Source organism: Phyllostomus discolor, chromosome 5, assembly GCF_004126475.2.
Source record: "Phyllostomus discolor isolate MPI-MPIP mPhyDis1 chromosome 5, mPhyDis1.pri.v3, whole genome shotgun sequence".
Taxonomy (NCBI): Eukaryota; Metazoa; Chordata; class Mammalia; order Chiroptera; family Phyllostomidae; genus Phyllostomus; species Phyllostomus discolor.
In genome coordinates, this window is record NC_040907.2 from 117,110,639 (window position 1) to 117,132,137 (window position 21,499).

The window sequence follows — 21,499 nt, forward strand, 5'->3', positions numbered from 1 at the left end:
CCGTTTTGGAGTCTGTCTCTGACTCTGCAACCTCATGATCCTCCGCTTTACACAGTCTTCTGGGGAATGAGCTCACAGCCCAGCAAACCCATGAATTCATCCTGAGATGAGGATATTGATGGGCACAAAATACTACTGACTATCAAGACTGACATAGCTGCTACTAACATGGCCAATGGGGAGAAGCATTCAGCTTGTAGTCAGTTGTTATTATGAACCCAGCATGTTACATATATCATCTTTTAAAAGCCCACCCAGAACACACATGTAACCAAGTTAGGTTTATTAGCTCGTTGCAGCAAGGGAGAGCGAATACCAAAGGAATCATGAAATGTCTCAGAGGGTGGGAGCTAGGAAAGGTTACCTATTGATACTGGGGAGCTAGAGTTGATCACAGAATGGCCTTGGCAGGGACTAGAGAGAATCTGTAAAGTAAGGAGCTGCTGGAGCACTCGAGAGGTCTTGAAGACACACACGAGCCATACAGGCCCACACCCATGTGCACAGCAGCACTAGTCACACAGCCAAAAGGCAAGAGCAACCCAGACACCCACTGATGGGTGAATGAATAAACAATGTGTGCTATATGCATTGCAGTGGAATATTATTCAGTTTTAAAAAAAAAAAAATTCTGACACATGCTACAACATGAGTGAACCTTGAAGAAATTATGCTAAGTGAAATAAGCTATGGCCAAAAGACAAAAACTGTGTGATTCCACTAATGTGAGTTACCTAGAATCATCACATTATACAGACAGAAAGTAGAATGCTGGTTCCAGGAGTGGGGGGAAGAAAGAATGGGGAGTTATTGCTTAATAGGCCCAGAGATTCAATCCAACAAGGGTGAAAGTTGTGTGGAAATGTGGTGGTGATGGCTGCACAATAATGAGTGTACTTAATGCCACTGAATGACACCCTTAAAATGTTAAAATGGTAAATTTTATGTATATTTGTCCATAATAAAAACAAGCATGCAGAGTTACTATTAGATCAGTTTGTCTGATGTTTTATTAGTATGTATGGGTCTGCATAACTGGTTAAAGGGATTTGAGCTGGGACAGCTTCTCTGGCAGGCTACACTTCTTTCAGCTCACATATGTCAGAGAATACTGAGAATACCCTCAGTATTCTCAACAGATACATCCCAAGACCACCAGTGGATGCCTGAAACCACAGATAATGTAGAACCCTATATATACTGTTTTTTCTTATATGTACATACCTATGATAAAGGTTAATTTGTAGTTTACACAGTAAGAGATTAACAATACCTAATAATGAAATAGAACAATTATAACAATACTGTAATAAAAATTATGTGAATGTGGCATTATTAGGTAAAATGAGGGTAACTTGAACACATTCTCTACACCTCTGCACGACAGTGGCTCTGAGCCCCAGACCGATACTGCGTGACTAACAAGCAGGGAGCCTGAGCAGTGAGGAAAGGAGGGACACAGGGATCAGTCAAGTCCTGGGCAGGCAAGATTTTATCACGCTACTCCAAACAGCTTGCAGTTTAAAACTCATGAATTGTTTTCTTCTTAAATTTTCCATTTAATATTTTCAGTTTTACCACAGATGTCTGCGGGTAACTGAAACTGCAGGAAGCAAAATAGCAGATAGGGGGGACCACAGTATCTGCTTTGCTAGTCCCAGACGGTTTTGCCAAGATGTGACTGCTATTTCAATTCTCAGTTCCCTTATCTCAGACTAGCTGATAGCAGAGTTGTTTTTGACTTTTTCCATCTCATTTGTTTGTTTATCTGCTCACCTGTTTATTCTTCTTAGCAACTAAAAGTAGTGGATTCAGCCTGGGCTTCTCAATTGCGGGACTCCTCTAAAGCTTAAAGCAGATCTCTGAAATCTGCACAGTCTGTTCCCAGTCTCTAGCAAATGCAATGCAACAACATTGACTCTTCCAGGCACCAAAAAACGCAGAGGGAAACATGGCATGGTCTGACCTCCAGGACCTCACAGACTCAAGGGCAATAGATATAGGCAGTTAAGTGTAGGAAAGCATGATAAATTCTAGGGAGCAAATTATTCTATGCCTATATAAAGTATCTACCTGTATGATAGTACTTGCTTACATTTGGTTAAAACCCTTTGACAAAGAAACAAGCCTTTTTGGTTACTAGAGATAGATGAGATTCAAATTTAAAATGGGAACACTAACAGAAAATGTAACATATTTGCTTAGGTGTCTCTGAGGTATAAATAATGATGTTAGAATCTTTCCTAAGACTAGATTTTTAAACAGCAGAGAAAGCAAAATAATTCCTAATTTATGCATCATTTCAAGTTGGCATCAGCAATTTTTCTGTAAGAGGCCAGATAAAAAATTTTAGACTTTGCAGGTCATTGCCAAAGATACCATATAAACAGATGAGTGTGGCTGTGTTCCAATAAAACTTTATTTGTGAACACTGAAATTTGAATGGAATATAATTTTCATAGGTCACAGAATAGTATTCTTTTAAATTTCTTCCAATCACTTGAAAATGACTCTCAGAAACACAGGCACAGGCTGTATTTGGCCTGCAGCCTCCATTTGCCAAGCTCTGCTTTCAAGGCTGGCTTCTCCAAGCGTGGCCGGCAGCCCAGCAGCAGCAGCAGCAGCAGCAGCAGCATCCAGGCACTAGCCAGGAAAACAAAACTCAAGCCCCACCCCAGAACCATGGAAGGAGAATCTGCATTTTAAGAACGTCACCTTATGTTTGATCTGCACATCCTGGTTTGAGAAGGGCAGGCTTAAGGTCTACACACACTCCAAAGCCAGACTTTGAGTCCCAGTGCAATAATACAAGTGACCAGAGAAGCGGCCCTGGAGAAGTTCTGAGCTGCTTTGGGCCTCAGTCTCCCTTTGTGCAAGATGGAGGTGATAGCATTGTCTCCTTTAGCATGGTTGTGAAACTTATACACACATGCACACACACACAGAGCTGAAATAATGTCATTACTATTACAAAATCTCACATTATGCTATTTTCACATCCACGCTCTCAGACAGGCACTGTTTACCCCATTTCACAGAAGAAACTGTGGCCCAGGAAATTGGGGTCACAGAACAAAAGACCTTGTTTCCAGATTTAGTGCTGAGGATAATGGAGTATTCAAAGGTACAAAAGGGAACAGTCCCCAGGCTCCCAGGTCTTCATATCCACATCTCCCTTCTAATGGTTCACTCTCACAGGCTATGCTGATAACTGCCTCAGAAAAGTCCCTCCAGGAGGAGAAAGGGAGAAGAATTGATTTATTGGCCACTGTCTCCCACTGATGAAGGTTCACCGCTCCTGATAGGCCCCCACTCCCAAGTGCACAGCTCCCCAAATCAGCTACCCAGAGATCTCCCTGAATCTGTGCCCAAAGTTACTCTTTCATCCCTTGAAATACATCTTCCATTAAGTTGTGTGGTGTTTTTTATAACTTTTTCTAGTTGTAGATTGTAAATTTTCCTTCTGCTGAGACTTATAGCTGTTTTTTATCATATTTGTAGGGCTCAGGGAAAAAAAAGCAATTCCTTTATTTGAGCATCCTGACATTTATTAGCATAATAAAATTCTCAGGATGAAATTGCAGTTTTCCAGACAGTAATTTCATTTTCAGGACAACTTGTAAGAAATTTATTTTAAGGCCAGGTAAAACCCAAAACATATGAGACATGCAGAAAGTGCAGGCCCCAAACAAAGTGAAGTAAATGTGTCAGGCACGGACACCTCCGCCGTCATCGCTCACATATCAGTTAGGGTGACAGGAACAATGGCTCAGGGGTTCAGGTTCTCTGCCCATCTCCGTCAGCTTCAAAAGCTGTTGCTAGTTCTTGGAATTAAAACTTTCTTCTAATGCCTGGAAAATCATCACATCCTGTCCCCTTGACACATCACTGCGAAGCACGAAATAATTGTTGCTATTGTGGTAGTTTCTATTAGAAATACCTTTCACTTGGACAGAGATTTTATAGTTATCATTAAACTGATCTGCCAAAAAACTTAGTGATGGCCCTACAGAAAATTCTCTTCTCAGTTACAGTGAGCTTTAGTGTGGTTAAGTGACTTGAATAAAGTCAGACAGTGGGTAAGTAGTGTAGCCAAAGCTAAAATTTGGTTCCTCCAAGTCTAACAGAAAGAAGGTAATTTTAACAATATCAGTTATGGTTTTTAAAGCACTTTAGAGTTCAGAAAGCAGGTTCTTTCTATCACTGTATTTTATCCTCAGGGGCCTGTGAGACAGGCAGACAGGAGGGAAGCTCTGGAAGCAGACTGTAAAATTGACATCCTTAAATACACTTGTATGATGGGTCCTTATTCTGGCTTCCCAAGAGGCAGAGCCTGTGGTAAGTGATTCCATGCTGTTACTTTACTCAGGAGTGCAATCCAGGGGAGCAGGAGAAAGAGAAACTGGGGTGAGGCAGAAAAGGAGGAAGAACAAACAGGAGGGTAGACCACTGCTTGGTTTCATTCTGACTTACTGCTGGACCATGCAGTACTGTCTTCTAAGAGGATATGTTGAGAACTGCCTCTCTAAAAAGTCCCTCCAGAAGGAGAAAGGGAGAAGAACTAGTTTATCAACCATTGATAAAGGTTCACTGCCTGGAAAGTTCACTTCCCAGCTCTTAGTTGCATGGCGTCTTATGCCTCTGTGGCAACAGCAGAGAGGCCAGAGTACCACGTTTGGCAAGGTGCCATTGGCTCATGGTCACACGAAGCTGTGGACACAATGGGGAAGAGTAGAGCCTGTGCAAAACTGGTTGCAGTGGTGGCACCTGGGGTGAAACCAGAGGTCAAGAACTTGAGGAACAGAGGAGGCAGGAGGTGAAGTGGAGCATAAGAGATGTTGATAAAACTATCAAGTAAGGTAAACCAGGCAGTTGACATACAGAGTTCATTCATCTTTTTACTGTCACCAAATACAAAGCTATCTCTATGTATAAGCCCATAAGTGTGAAACCTAAGTATGCACAAGTAGACACCATCCCTGAAAGTTACTAAGAAGTTATTGGGAGAGTCTTTTCTTAACAGGAAGACACAATCAAATTAAGTGAGCAGAATAAAAAATCAAAGGACTATGAAAGCACAGGTAATCACTTGAGTAACCTGTATGAAAAGGGCCAAATAATAGAGAACAAAGGACTTATCAGACCATTCTTAAGTATACAAACCATTCTTAAATTATAATTCACCCTAGGTTTGGGGCACATCCATAGTAATATGTAAAACCACTGCCTCCATATTGTAAAATGAGGGCCAAGTTATAATTTCAGACAGAGGAAGGGTGGCAGAAGAAGAGGCAAATAAGGAAGGCAGAGCAGTATCAGTCATCTGCTCTAGAAGCTGGGGCTCAAAAGCCTTAGTAATTCCAGTGACACTGTCAATGAGAGTGATAATGAACATTGTTAAAGATGCAGCATCTATGTTTTCCACATAAATCCCTTACAATACCTCCCCTATAAGCTCCATGACTATATAAGCAGTGACAAGTAGGAAATAACTTACTGGAAATCATGGATTAATGTTGGAAACTTTCAGAAGTACATTCATTCAACAAACATTTATTGAATGGACACTATATGTTAAATTCAGAGCTAGGCACTGGGATTACTTTGGATTATAAAATCATGATCCATGGTCTCTAGGGGCTGAGTCTAGAGCAGTTGTGACAAATAGGCTTCATCTTCTGAGGTCATATCTAAATTCTTCATGAAAGATTTGCGTCAACAGTTGGCAATTTCTTTCCTGGGCACTGGGACAAGGACCAGTAGCATATATGCCATATATTTCATATCTCTTGAGACATTCAAATGTATTTAATCCTCTGAATGGTGGTGCATCTTCCAGAAGGCCATAGGGATTTGAGCTGAGAAGTTCTTGAGTTCAAAATAAAAAAAAAAGGATGCCCAAAAGAATCCAGTTGATGAGGGGAAAACAGTTATTCAAACAGCAGATGGTAGTCTGGTGGGCTGTCCCTCTGCCCACAGGGTTCCTGCAGCAACTCTCCCCCTGAAACAGTGATAATTTCCTCCTGGGGAAAAAAAAGAAATATTCATTTATAATCAAGAAAAAAAATAGGATCCACCAGAGAGAAACCAGTTCAAGAGAGAAAAATTAAGAATATGTTTCTGCCTACTCCTCACTAAAATTTCTAGAAATCACAGAAAAAATCTGCTTTTAAAAATAAATAAATTTATAAAAGTACGGACAAATAAGAAAAGCCATCAACAAAGCAAAAATGTTGAGGAGTCCTTAAAAACCAAAAGATGTACAGGGTGAGATTTTCAGAGGAGTTAATATGGGACAAGGGCTACAGCAAGCTATCAGTGGGATGTGTTGGGGACCCCCAGACAGCAGAGGCCTTTGTCTCAGGCAGGGCAGAAGGTGAGGAGAGGAACACAGAGACCCACAAAGTTCACAAACTCCCATTTCCAAAACATGAACTACCCGTTATCAACTCCAACACTAATAGCATAAAGAGACTGGACAAGGAAACAGGAACTGTATCTGTGATGGATAAACAAGAAATTCAAAGTTGAAAGATCACCTCTCGGCTCAAAATTTGTAAATATTTAAGAAAAATCACAGCCATGAAAGAAAGGTGCCAACCTCAACAACAGAACTAACTCCCAAGAAAACATCAAGTTTATAAAACAAGCAGAAAGAGCCTTTAAGAGATGTGAATTAATGTCCTCAGTGGAATAAGAAGACAAATCATCCATGAAACAAGAATGAGCTATAATTTAAAAAAAAAGAATACCTGAAAATAAAAAGGATGCCCACTTAAATTACATAGAAAATTGTAATAGAAGAACTGAAGAGCAAAATATAAACATAACTAATGGGCAATTTAGTCACTGGAAGAATTGACACAATTAATAAGAAAGAGACTTTTAAGAGGAAAAATGGACAAAGGATATGAACAGACAATTCACAGGAGAAATCCAAGTGGCCATTAAACATATGAAAAGATCCTCAGCATCAGACAAATGCAAGTTAAACAACAGTGAGATTCAGTGTCTGCTCATCTGATGGGGGAAAAAATGTAAAGGACTGATAATCTCCAGTGTTGGCAAGAGTGTAAGGAAGCAGCCTCATATACTTTTTGGCAGGAGCATGAATTGGCACTAGATTTTTGGAGGGCAATCTGGCAGATATTTTCAAATTAAAATGTGCATAGTCTTCTATCCAGCAATTCCAATTCAAGGGATCCATCCTAGAGAAATACTCATACATGTGCCCAAAGTGGCATACACAAGCAAGTCTCTGCAGCACTGTTTGTGATCAGGAGAACCTAGAAGCTACATATGTGGCCATCATAAGGAGGGTAGATAACTAAATTATGCATCCATACCATGGAGTACCACAGGTTTTCACAAGGATGCAGTACATGGATTGACATGCACATACCTCAATAACAGCCAACATCCTGATAACTTACAAATGTCAGGTATTTTAGTGATACCTCATTGAAACCTCACAGTGACCCTAGTTAGGTGAATGCTATTATCACACACACCCATCTCACTGAGAAGGAAACTAAGGCACTAGAGTCTGAGTAGTTGCCCAAAGTCACACACAGTATGAAGTTGGGATTAAAACTTGGCAGCCTGATTCCAGGGACCACACTTCTACAAAATACATTCTATGATATATTAAGCATGTTTAAAATCAAATTGTTGAGCTATTGGTAAAGGATTATCCAATTTGCATAAAAATAAAATGCTATGTATTTTCTTATGTACATAAATTTCCATGTTAATGCCCAGGAAATACTTTGGTTAGGTACATGGCACACTGATAATTCAAGATGGAGGATGCAAACCAGGATTTGAAATGAACAATGCTTACACTTTGTATTATATTTTATTTTTCTTAGAATTTAATCATAAATTAATTGTGTAATTAAAATTTCAATTTATAAGACTGGCCACCAGACCTCTACATGGGCATAAATGAGCTCTCTCTTTAGCATTACAATAAATTGGAAGTCTCGAACCTTAGATTTGGAAAATAATCTAAATATAAACACTTTCAAAGACATGTGGTTTAGCCTTCCTATTCAGGAACCTGTCCACAGCATCTCTGAGAGATGGACATTTACTTCTTGATTGAATACTTCCAAAGACACAGAGCTCACCACTGCTCAAGGAGCATATCTTGAACAGGAAAAGCAAGTCGGGTGGTATAGTGGGAAAAGCACAAGCTTCAGAGGCACACACCTAAGCCTTAACTGCCAGACCCAGCTGGTACCAGCCATGAAAACTTAGACAAGTTACTCAATCTCCCTTTCCTGATCTGTGAAATGGGACCAATATGTCTCCCTCACAGAGCTATGGTGAAAATTAAATGAGAATATGGGCATAGAGCAATAGGCACAGCGCTTGACACAGAGAAGGTGCCGATATCCACACATCCCCTCCCTTTCTTTCTCCTATAGTTGTTTAGAAGGCTCTTTCTGATCTGCCTCCATCCTGGTTAGTCTAGTTTTCCAGGAAGTACTTTCCTCCAAGCATCTAGGTATTTGTAAGTGGGTGGTTTTCTATGTACTTAAAAGATCAGGTTAAGAGTTATCCCTAGAGTTCTGTGGACACCCATAAAGAAAAAGCTATACAAATCCAAGAGTCCCTATTATAGCAAAATCCCAGTGAGACAGTCAAGTAATTCTGTGGACCTTTCTACACTTGCAAGGCTCAGGCAGATGGAGGACCCCTGAGCTACCACATTTCTGTTTCTCAGAATCCCTGGGTCCTGCCCTTCTGAGTTCCACTTTTGTCTTCCTCCAAATTACTACTGATGCCAACAGCCACATTAACAAAGAAATTGCTTCTTTCTACATATATTATTTAGAAGGCATCTTTTTCAAAGTGAGGTCCACAGCAGGGGAACAAATAACAAAAAGAGTTCTGGGAGATAAGAACTTCCATACCACTTTACAGTTAGAGTGCTGTTATTGAATACATACATTCCCTCATTTAATACTCATAGGGTCTGAGCTAAGTATTATTAACATCCATTTGCCCAGCTATGAAACTAAAGCTCAGTGAGACTAAGGAATCTGCCCAAGGTCACACACATACAAAGCAGTAAAGCTATAGTCAGAATAAGAGACGTGGTAACTCCACAAGGAAAGCCTCTCTAACCACAGGTTTGCTTGCTAGGTTTCAGCTAACTCTACAAAACTGTAAGAGGCCTTTCTAGACTGTCCCCAAGAGAGACATCCTGGGAGTGAGTTGGGAATGAGAACTGGTCTTGGACAGAGGGCTGGTTGACCAACCTCTAAGTTCTGACACTAAGGAGAACTCAGGTACTCAAGGTGAAAGGCTGGAGAGCCTCCTGAGGTGCCTAAATGGGTCAGAGGGAAAGCCAGAGGGAAGACCTACATTGCCTGGTCTAGACAACCTCTGATCCCTTCTGGCCCGATGCTGCATATCCCTGGGGACCTGTGTACTCACTCTCCATCCCCATCTATTAGAAGGCCTGCAGCCTGGCTCTCCCTTCATCTGAAGTTTCTACCATCTTCATCCCCTCGACCAGAGCCTCTAAGAGCACTACCTTGTGGAAATCAATGAGATCGGTGAGTGTGGCATGGCGATTGGGGTCCACTCCCAGGAAGCTGTAAAAATCCCCAGAGGCATCCACAAGAAAGTGCTTGAACCCTTTCTGCAGGCGATAGGACAAGGTATATCCCCAGATTTTCTCACTGATCCGGACCAGAAATGCTCCCTCAGTCATGTTCTCAAGGAGACCTTCTGCATCTTCTCGGCTAATAATTCCTGATTTAAAAAAGAAAGCAAGAAAGGTTAGCAGGTTCTGTAACTTCCCTCACCACCCTCCACTGATCACCCTGCCCCTTAGCCTCTGTCAAAGGAGGGAGGGGCCTCAAGGGCTGTCCAACATTTGCCTCAGGCTGATGAGGGGCAAGCTTGGTCCAGAGCAATGAACTATCAGCCTGGGGGCAGAGTTTCTACAGGACCTGAGCTTAGCACCCTTTCCTCTGAATTAAGCCACACTAATTTAGATTCATTACAAAGAATTAGTAATGACCCAGAATTATAGCTCCTATTGATTACAAATACAACTCATCAAGCAGTGCCCTGTGGAGAGCCTTAAGAGTCCTACTTTAATGATGAGACCAGGATGACTTATTATTCCTGCCCCAGTTATCTCTCTGGTAAATAAGCACCTGAAAACATTATTTCCTCTTAAGTAGTAAAAAGACTTCCTCTGTCTACCTGTGGACAGTAGGCAAACAGTTTCTTAATGGAGGTACATAAATAAGCTTCACTTCAGCTAAAAGAACAAAATTTTCTCAGATTCTACAATCCTACTCAATGCCCTTTTACCACAGTAAAACGGAAAGTTAGAAAAACATCTCTCTCTGAGTGCCTGAATTAGAAAGCAATGTCTCTCTGGGCCAAAATGGCAAAGCTCACATTCTGTATTTCAATACTTCCTCCTCCCAACTAGCCCCGCCATTGGCAGGATCCTTTCATTCAGTGTACAACCTGCTCAACCCTACCACGAAATGGTTTCTATCCCAGGAACCTGCAGGGGATATCCCTCCTTGGGGTTTTCATAAAATCCTGCCCAGACCTTACAGTATATTAGTAATGGGTCATGAATAGCTCAAAGAGAGAGCCTGTGGCCACTGTGGGAGCAAGCTGCTCAGGCCTCCAGCTGCTACATCTTCAGGATCCATTGCTGAGGCACGCTCTCCTTAGGCTGCTTCCAGCACAAGGGACACTGGATTGAGCAGCCCCTGACTCAGAGCATGGCAGGTTCTATGACTGAGCACAGGGGTACAGAGCTGCCACTCCTACCAATGTGGGTCTCTTCTAGTAGGCAGTGTTTGCACTGGGGCTTCCCATCAGCCTGACCGGGATTTTCCCTGAGCTGTGCTCCAGTACCAGGCCTTTCCTCCAAATTGTTCTTCCTTCTGTCTCTCCCTTCATAGGTGTCAGACCTGCACCATGTCTGAAGAATCTCCCACCTTCTCCTTCTCCGTGTTCCCCTTATCCTTCACAGGCACTTCTACCAATAAGTCTCTTGTACTTCTGCTTCCTGAAAGACCCAAATGAACATCAAAACCTTGTCTTTGCACCCCAAGTGCCTGGGATGTAGAGGGGTTGATTTGCAGCAGAGATCAAGTGCACGGACTAAAATCAAAGCTCAGGGACTTGCTCAGTAGGTACCCTTAGTCAGGCTACTTAAGTCCCTCTAAAACCAAGTTCAATGTCCTCATCTATTAAGCAGTACTGATAATATTACCTACATTATAAGGTTGTTTGAGAACTCATTATATTAATCCTTCAATGTGCTTATCACAGTGCTTAAAAGTATAATACCTATCTAATACAATGTAACTCATTTGCATTGGACTCATTAAGCATACTCCACATGTGCTAGTTACGGGCGCTACCTTGTGCTGGTAGCAGCAATACTCAGTGCTGCCAGGCTGTGCTGCTCACACCTCACACAAGAATCCTTTCAAAGAAAGGCTGCTGAGGGTGCCTTCCTCTGAAGGGGGCTGTCCTTGGGCCCCAGCCTGGGCCATTCTTAGGAGACTCTCTAGACGTCTCAATAGTAAGCATCTGTGTAATCTCCCCCCTCTTTGGTACTTACCTAGAAATAAAAATTGTTATTTGGCCCAAGATCAAAGGTGATACAGCCTCATAGTTCAGGCTGACAAAAAACATTTCACAGAAACCCCAACCCCCAAGAGAACTGGTTGGTGGCTGGGGGAAACATAGAATACTTGCAAGGATAACCTGTTATGTTTTTTCACTTCATCCACTCTGCCCTCCCCATCTCCCCACCTCACCTTGCCTTCCACCTTCACATAGCCTCTAAGCCAAGTATTCTGGGAACAAAGCATTAATCATATCCCACCCCATCCCACCTCTGCCCCTCTTAAACACTGTACAATCTCCTGGCTAAGAAAAGAGGAGAGCTCACCTCACCCCCTTCTGGCTGGGAGAGAGTACACCATATAGATCATAAAAGTTTTATAACTCAGCTAATGACCAGGGCTGGCTGAGGCATGTGATCTTACCAGACAATGGTCTGGAGTGGTTGTTCTAGAATGATTACTGGAGAGTACAACTGCAGATTCTTTCTGAGACAATTCTCACCCCCAAGCAATAGAAAATGTAGGTTTTTTCCTATAGTTTTTCTCCTCCCTTTATTTTTCCTTTATCCCTTTCCTCCCTTTAATAGATATTTATTAGGCATTATCTAGGAGCAGGCCCCATGCTGCACACCTAGAAGTCAGCAGTGACTGAATGAGAAACAGTTCCTGCTTTACAGAACCTCTGACTCTGGACAGAAAAAAAGATTAGTGTAAATTTTAAAAATAAATAAATATATATAAATCAATGGGTTTACTGTAACCAGTGGTTATAAAGGCCACATGAGGTATGGTCTCAGTTGCTATGGTTATATCTAGAGAAGGTGCCCCACCCAGCTCTGGAGCCTGGGGATGGAAGTGAAAGTTAGACTGAGAACAGAAAGGTTAAAACAGAGGGGCAAGGCCAGGAGGGCAGTTTGCACATGGCTCTTTGTGGCTGGAGGGAAAGCTAAAGTAATGGTGGGGCAGTGGCAAGATGCATGGAGATAGTCAAGGATATGGCTCCAAAGCACCCTCCACATCGTTAAAAGAATATAGACTTAATTCTGAGGGCAATGGGGATATACTAATGTTTCCCAAATAGAAGAACATGAGAATGTTCAAGGGTGGAAAATGGATTCAATGGGTATAAACTGGAGGTATACAAGCCAGGGATTTCAACCCAGTAAAGGCTTTCTCATCTAAGGATTACTTCACAGCTACATTTCCAAAGCTGTTGCATTGAAATCCAGCTCCCGGGCCACTGGGTGGCCAGAAATGGCTTCCATTTTGAGGCTGAGAGGCAAAAGGACCCAATAAGAGTCACATGAGAAGCTTTATTCCAGAGCCAGAACTGGGCACCATCTCGGCACCCTGTGGCCCTCATCTCATCAGTCTTCCTAATGACCCTACCATCATCAGTTCATAACTGAAGACACTGAGGGTCAACAAGAGCAGTGACTTACCCAAGGTCACAGAGCAATTAAGTGGTAGAGCCATAATTTGAACTCAGGTCCTCAGACTCCAAGTCCAGTGCTCTTTGCTCTATACCATGTTATCTCATGAAGAGGACAGTAAGTGCTGTGAAAGACACAAGAAGGAGGAGATTAATGAGGCCTATGGAAGTCAGGACAGGTTTTGTAGAAGCAACACAAAACCTATGAAGTGGACCTGGAAGTCTGGGGGCTGTGAAGTGGACCTGGAAGGCTGGGTAGACTCTGTGAGCAGTGAGGAGTGATGATAAGGTGAAAAATGAGAAAAAAGAATAAGACGAATGAAGAGTCACAGTGAACACTAAGAAAGACACATCCATGGAACACTTATAAAAATGTAATGGAAGAGAAGTTTAATCTAATCAGGAGGTTAAGAGACATGGAGGAGGAAATGAAAAGTCTAACACATGTAAAATCTGAATCACAAAAAGGAAAGGAAAATGGAGAGGAGGCAATATTTAAAAAGCAAATGGTGGAGAATTAATTAGAGACACATAAAGTGAAACTGCACAAAGCTGCTCAGTCTCTCACTTTGTCAACTAGAGAGAAAAGGCAGAATACCTACAAAGAAGATACAATTAAGACTAATGACTGGACTTCCAGCCAAGATGGAGGCATAGGTAGATGCACTGTGCCTCCTCACACAAGAAAAAGAAAGATGACAACAAATTGAAAAACACAAAAACAAAAACAGAACTGACAGGAAATCAAACTATATGGAAGTCCAACAACCAAGGAGTTGAGGAAGAAATATTCATCCAGACCAGTAGGAGGGGCAGAGACCAGCAGCCAGGCGGAGAGGACTCACGGCAAGGCGACAGCTGAAGGACTGGGATACCTGGCAGCTTGCAGACTGGGCTGTCCCACATTTGCATGTGGATTAACTAGGAAGAACAACTGGGGAGCGGAGATAGGCCTCGCAACCCAGGGTCCCAGCTTGGGGAAATAAAGCCTCAAAGCCTCTGACTGAAAACATCTGTGGGGGTTGAGGTGGCAGTGGTAGAAACTCCCAGCCTCCAAGGAGAGTTCATTGGAGAGACCCACAGGGTTCTAGAACATACACAAACCCACCCACCCAGGAATCAACATCAGAAGGGCCCAATTTGATTGTGGGTAGTGGGGGAAGTGACTGAAAACCAGTAGACATTAGAGCAAGCCATGTTGTTCCCTCTCAGACCCCTCCTCCACGTACTGTGTCACCACACAGTGATGTGGGTTGCCCCACCCTGGTGAACATGTAAGGCTCTGCCCCTTACTACATAACAGGCACATCAACATAAAAAAAAAATGCCCCAAATGAAAGACCAGATCAAAGCTGGAGAAAAAAATACAACTAAGCAACACTGAAGAAATAGCCAATCTATCAGACGCACAGTTCAAAACATTGGTAATCAGGATGCTCAGAGAATTGGATGAATATAGTCGCAAATTAGAGGAAAAAATGAAGGCTATGCTAAGTGAAATCAAGGAAAATGTACAGGGAACCAACAGTGACGGGAAGGAAATTGGGACTCAAATTAATGGTGTGAACCAGAAGAAAGAAAGAAACATTCAACCAGAACAGGATAAAGAAACAAGAATTCAAAAAATGAGGAGAGTCTTAGGAACCTCCAGGACATCTCTAACATGTTCCAACATCTGAATCATAGGGGTGCCAGGGGGAGAAGAGGAAGAACAAGAAGTTGAAAACTTATTTGAACAAATAATGAAGGAGAACTCCCCCAATCTGGCCAAGAAAATAGACTTCCAGGAAGTCCAGGAAGCTCAGGGAGTCCCAAAGAAGTTGGACCCAAGGAGGAACACACCAAGGCACATCATAATTCCATTAGCCAAGATTAAAGACAAGAAGAGAATCTTAGAACCAGCAAGACAAAAGGAGACAGTTACCTACAAAGGAGTGCCCATAAGACTATCAGCTTCTCAAAAGAAACCTCGCATGCGAGAAGGGACTAGAAAGAAGTATTCAAAGTCTTGAAAAGCAAGGATCTACATCCAAGATTGCTCTACCCAGGAAAGCTAGCATTTAGAAGGAAAGGGCAGATAAAGTGCTTTTCAGATAAGGTCAAGTTAAAAGGAGTTCATCATCACCAAGCCCGTGTTATATGAAATGTTCAAGGGACTTATCTAAGAAAAAGATAAAAACTATGAACAAGCCCTGGCTGGTGTAGCTCAGTGGATGGAGCGCGGGCTGGGAACCAAAGTGTCCCAGGTTCGATTCCCAGCCAGGGTACATGCCTGGGTTGCAGGCCATAACCCCCAGCAACCACACATTGATGTGTTTCTCTCTCTCTCTCTCTCTGTCTCCCTTCCCTCTCTAAAAATAATTAAATAAAATCTTAAAAAAAAAAAAACTATGAACAGTAGAATGACAATAAACTCACAACTGTCAACAACTGAACTTAAAAAAAAAAACAACCTAAGCAAACAACTAGAACAGAAACAGAACCACAGAAATGGAGATCACATGAAGGGTTATCAGTTGGGGTGGGGGAAGAATTTGGGGAAAGGTACAGGGAATAAGAAGCAAAAATGGAAAAGGTACAAGGAATAAGAAGCATACATGGTAGGTACAAAATACACAGGGAAAGTTAACAATAGTATGGGAAATGGAGAAGCCAAAGAACTTATATGTATGACCCATGCACATGAACTAAGATGGGGGAATGGTGAGAAGAAGGGTACAGGGCAGAGGGGTATAATGGGGAGAAAAAATGGGACAACTGTAATAGCATAATCATTAAAATATACTTTTAAAAAAACAAACATAAATAGTAGATAAAAGTAAGGTAAGATTAAGAATACTATAGGAAATGGAGAAGCTAAAGAACCTGTAAGTATAACCCATGGACATGAACTAAGGTTGGGGAATGATGGTGGGAGGGGGGGTACAGAGCAGAGGGGAATAAAGGGGAGAAAAAAATGGGACAACTGTAATAGCATAATCAATAAAATATACTTTAAAAAGAATATGTTGTTTGCATGTTAAATTACCTAAGCAAACCACTAAAGATAGGTTATGGAGTGGCATAACCTCCAAAGAACAGAGATGAAAAAATACACTGAAAATATTTTTTCAATGAAGCACAAAACAAGCTAATAACTTGTTGAAAGACAAATATATTGTGGTTCCATATATTACATTGAAAAGCCCAGCAAGCTAAACAATATAGTTTTTTGGAGATTAATACATAAATATTAAATAAAGCAAAGAAATAATGGACAAAATATTCAAGATAAAGATTCTATCTGGTACAAGGAAGAGGGCTATAACGTGAAGCACACAGGGCTTCCAAGAATAGGTGAATTTTCACTTCCTAAGCTTTCTGTATCCCCTTCACATGCATATGTGTATACACTGTATATGTTCAATGTTTAATATTAAAAATATTTTAACATTGTTGCTCTGCTGTGACAGTCATTCAAAATCAATCAATGCCCTTTGGGGGATGGGGAGATTATCACCTAAAATACATGATCACTGCTGAGAATACTGTCAAAGTTGGCTGTCTTGAATCTCTAGAGCATGGTTATCAACACTGTACTACTCCAAGAGAATCTGGTATAATTCATTTGGGGTACACCAAGAACCAGTAATATTTAAAACCTTCTCATATAATTCTAATATGTAGCCAGATTTGAGGCTCACTGAGCTAGAGAGTAAATAGTATTGCAAGCTAGGATAGGCAAAGAAGTAAAAAGTGATTTATACATTTTAGAAACTCCCTATATATTTTCAGAGTAATCATCAGCGGTTTGAGCACAGAGTTTTATAAACCTACTTCAGAGGACTATAGGATAGATCCCATGAGAATTCCCTGCCAGAGAAAGAGCTTTTCCTGAGCTGGGGCTGGGGTAGAGTCCAAGAAGGGCTGAAAAGAGTGCCCTCACTTACTCTTCTGCACCCCCAACCCAGAGAGATTGAGAAGGTAGCTTAACATAGAGGAGTCCTGTGCCCCAATTTTTGTGGAGAACTAGCAGGTTCTATGTGACTGCATAAAGAAGTCACAATCTACTAAAAGAAGTGGTGTGTTTGGAGAGAGAAGTCTGAAGATGGTGGCTACCAGCATTCGAGTTCCTGTGAGTGCAGAGGGGGTCCAGGGCTTCCTACCATGTTCTAGTGATGAATTTGAAACACAGAGGGAGAGCAACCCTCATGTAAAGGCTGCTGGGAATAGAGTTTGACTCAGCCTTCTGGAAAGCCATGGGCACCCCTACTCAAATTAAGTGAGTGTATATCCTCTGACCCAACAATTCCAATCCTAAGATACCTTCTAAAGAAACCCTTATGCAGGTCCATAACAGTCCATTGCAGGGAACTTAACTGATACTTAGGTTAATTTGTGGTGATGGTAAATTGGAGGCAATCTGGGTACCCATGACTCTGGGAATAGATAGGCAAAATCAGGTGACAGCACCTTGTGGAATACAGTGCAGCATTTAGAAATATAAGACAAGAGGTACACAGAACATGGATCTCATAGCAGCATGCTCAGTGAGATAAAGTAAAAAACACAAGTGGTATTAAAGCACCTCACCTTTCCTGCACATGTATGTAAGTACAGGGTGTGAAGGGTAGATCCTGGGAATTGGTCGTGGTGGCTGCATCATTTTTCAATCTCTTCAAATCACGAAATAAAAACAAGGAGAGAAACTAAAGAGCAAAAGAGCAAAACCCAAAGTCCACAGACTATGTTTACAACAAAACTAGTGCCAAGGTATCCCCATGAGCCCCAAATACAAATGGTGGTGGAAACAATCAATCAACACAGGACCTTCAAGATACCACATCAAAATTAGCCACAGAAAAGTATTAAGGTCAAATCACATACATTTCAAGAGAAAAAAAGAAAATAACATGTAAATCTCCTGTAAATAAATACACAAGAACACTTTCAACAAATACAGTTTAAACTTATCAGAAAGGCTACTTATTAAGGAGGAAAAGGAACATGGGTGGAGAGTGGAGATAAATCAGAGTAAGTGGGCCCTGATGGGTGTGGCTCAGTTGGTTGGGCATCATTCTGCAAAGCAAAAGGACACCAGTTTGATTCCCTGTCAGGGCACATGCCTGGGTTGTGGGTTCAGTCCCAGTTGGGGTGCATACGAGAGGCAACTGATCAATTTTTCTCTCCCTCTCTTTCTCCCTCCATTCCCCTCTCTTTAAAAATAAATAGAATCTTTTTATAAAAAATAAAGTAAATAAAGAAACAAGAAGTAGCCTTATTTCTTCCAATAATAATAATAACAAACTATGAGGGCAAGGGATGGAGAGTAACTGATGAACTCAACCCTCAGTGTTTTTTTTTTTAAGTATATATTATTAAGAGCCCGATTTCTAAGGACCCATGAAGAAAAGAGGCAAGGTGATCCCAGGGCCTAATCTTTGGGGTGGGCACCTCAGCCAACAGTAGCTGATAGGAGTTGCTGAAACTCAGAAGCCCAAGCAGGAGTCAAAGTACAGTTAAGTCAAATGTGTGGGAAAGGGGCCCCCACAAGCTCCAGTTGTGCTTAATAGCTAACAGTCACAGGTGGTTTCAGCAGCTGTGGACCATTAGAAGATTAGTTAAAACAGAGGACAAAGTCCAGAGATGAGCCACTGACCAGGACCTTCTTTGGCTCCCTTCCAAGGCCATGAATTTCCTCTGCATTCAGACACTATTTAGGGAAGAGGAGAGAACATTTGAGAAGGGAGAAATAGGACTTTGAGCTTAAAATGATTGAATATTTGCTAAAAGTAACCAAGTTAAACTGAAAGACTCTTAAATCATAGAAGGCAGGATTATCTTTAATTGGAAATTTTAAGGGCTTTTCTGTTTTCAGGCAATAACAGGAAATAGAAGTCCAGAGTAACATGAAATCACTTATAAAAGCAAATAAGTTATGCCTGCTGCATATTCTCCTAGCAAACATTTAAAGGTTTAAAGGAGAGATAGATACAAATCTAGACACACACCAGGGTTTCTTAACATGGGTGCTCTTGACATTTTGAGCCAGATAACTATCTGTCATGGGGGCCTCCTGTACATTGTAGGATGTTTAGCAGCATCTCTGACTTCTACACACTAGATGCCACACAGCTGTGAAACCTAAAGTGTCTCCAGACATTGCCAACAGTCCCCTGGGACAAAACTGCCCCCCATCACCACCACCACTGTTGAGAACCACTGACATGGAGATAGACCTAAAAGACCTCTAATTGATAACTAGAAAAAAGTTGTTGAAAAATAGTAATGTATGATACAGTTTATGATAGAAAGGTAAATTCCACAATAGTTTATATATAAATTATCATATTGTAAACATAAAATCTATGAGTGCAATGTTTATGTCTGCTTTGTTCCTACTATATCCTCACATCCAGAGCTTTCTGGGCCCCCAATATTATTGAATAAGTCACTAATTAAAATTATAACCCCATATCCATCATTTATGGAATGCTTACACTATGCCAACCACTGTGCTAAGAGTTTCACACACTGATTCATTCATTCTTCATAGTAATCCTTTCACATAGGCACTTTTATCCTCCCCATTTTACAGAGTGGAAAATTTGGCTGAAGAAATTGAGTTACTTGCCCAAGTTCTCAGACCAGCAAGTGGCAGAGCAGGAGAGAGGTACAGCCTTCCTTTCAATGTCAGTCCTATGTGAAAGGTTTGCATTCCTATTAAACTGTAAGCAGCCTGCTCTCCCATAGGGGTTGTACTCCCAGGTGCAATCTGTATCTTTATCTCTTTTCCAGGCCCTTTACATGCAGGTGGCCCTGGAAGAAAGTGTGCACAAGGTGTGAATTAGCATAACCAGCTCAAGACACAGGGCTTACTGTGCTCACAACAAGAACCATGAAGATTCAGCCAAGAAGCTTGCTGAGGCCTCGCAGGGCACTGCAGTTCTGAAGGTCCAAGATCAGGTCTATGGGCACTGACAAATTGTAAAGCTGGCCATGGTTGCGGAAGCAATGCCCAGAAGGTCTGGCTTTGTCAGGGGCTGTACCCAAAGTACAGGCCTAAGCACTGGGAATAGTTGCAAATCTCTGCAGATAGAAATTGTGCAGTTTGGATGGGTTTGTTCCCAGGACCCACAAGATTCAGTAAACTAGCCTGTACAAAGCAGCACTAAACCAGACAAGTCTGAGTTTTCAATCAGGTCTCTGCCACTTATGGCCTGGCCTTCAGCAAGTAAATCTCTCTTCAATGATATGTGAACAAAAAGGGGGCTATGTGGCAGGCGTGATAAGCTCACTGACCAAAAGTAACCACACAGATCATTAATTCATACCTGGGCAGGTCATGGTGGGAAGTCACATCCTAGGCGTACAGCTTCCTTAGTAAAAAGTTAATCTTTACCTTAAGCTAGCCCTGTCCATTGTTCTTGTGCATCTAGGATAACATACCTTTAAAATGTCAGCTATTGCTTCTCAGACTCTTGGTTAAGATGAAGTGTAAAATGTCAGAGTCATTTTCTTTGTGAGAGCCCTCGGAAACACACCCACTGGCAACACAGCACAACTATGAGGAAACTTACTATCTTGTTCCCGGCATACCATCTCTATTTGTTGTAACTGTTCAGTGTTAACTATCCTATACCCACCAATGTAAAATAAGTATTGGGTTGACCAAAAAGTTTGTCTAGTTTTTTCTGTACAATGGCTCTAGTAGTGCTTAGGTGTCTTTAACTTCATTCAAAACAGTTTTGTTAGATTATATTGTGACAGCTATCATATCGTGTATTTTTTTTAAAAACTTATAAAAATTGGTGATTTTTTGTGCAGCCATTTTAATATTGAAGATGGAAGAAGATACACAATTTTTGGTGTATTATGCTTTATTATTTCAAGAAAGGTAAAAACACAACTGAAACGCAAAAAAAGATTTACGGAGAAGGCACTGTGACTGATCTAATGTCTCAAACATGGTTTACGAAATTTCTTGGTACTATTGACATTTTGGCCAAATAATTCTTTGCTTCAGGCTGTGTTATGCATGGGAAGATGTTTAGCATCACCCCTGGCCTCTACCCATTAGAAACCAATAGCAAGAGATAGCTGACATACTCAAAATATCCAAATCAGTAAAGTTATTGGTGAAAATAAAAAATGTGTCTTTCATTTTATGGAAAAAACTAATGGGATTTTTATTTTACTGAAAAAACTAAACAGTCTCTCTCCATTTGCCTTTTTATGCAGTCACAGAGATTTTTCTGCTTTTGCTTTCTCCTGCCTCCTTAATCCACCACCAATGGATTTCAAGTTTCTTTACATTTTCTCCTTTGATTCTAAATGTATAAAAAGAACTGCAACACTGCTATTCCTGGAGCATTTTCTCAGCCCTTTGAGATTATGCTTCCAGGCCAGGTTCTCAGCCCTTGGCTCAAATTAAACTCTTTAAACCTTTCTTTAGGTTTGGAAT

The 21,499-nt window shown here is 41.4% G+C and overlaps 1 protein-coding gene across 2 annotated transcripts in view; it reads right to left on the reverse strand.

Moving 5' to 3' along the window:
- Positions 1-2,673: 2,673 nt before the first annotated feature.
- The window catches only part of SH2D4B (SH2 domain containing 4B), a 124,242-nt gene continuing 105,416 nt past the window's right edge, over positions 2,674-21,499 (reverse strand). For both annotated transcript variants that reach the window (XM_036026738.1, XM_036026737.1), the window contains exons 7-8: positions 9,548-9,768; positions 2,674-6,023 (exon numbers count right to left, since the gene is read on the reverse strand). In XM_036026738.1, the coding sequence (XP_035882631.1) occupies positions 5,931-6,023; positions 9,548-9,768 (314 nt within the window). In that variant the 3' untranslated portion in view covers positions 2,674-5,930. The remainder of the gene's footprint in view (positions 6,024-9,547; positions 9,769-21,499) is intronic.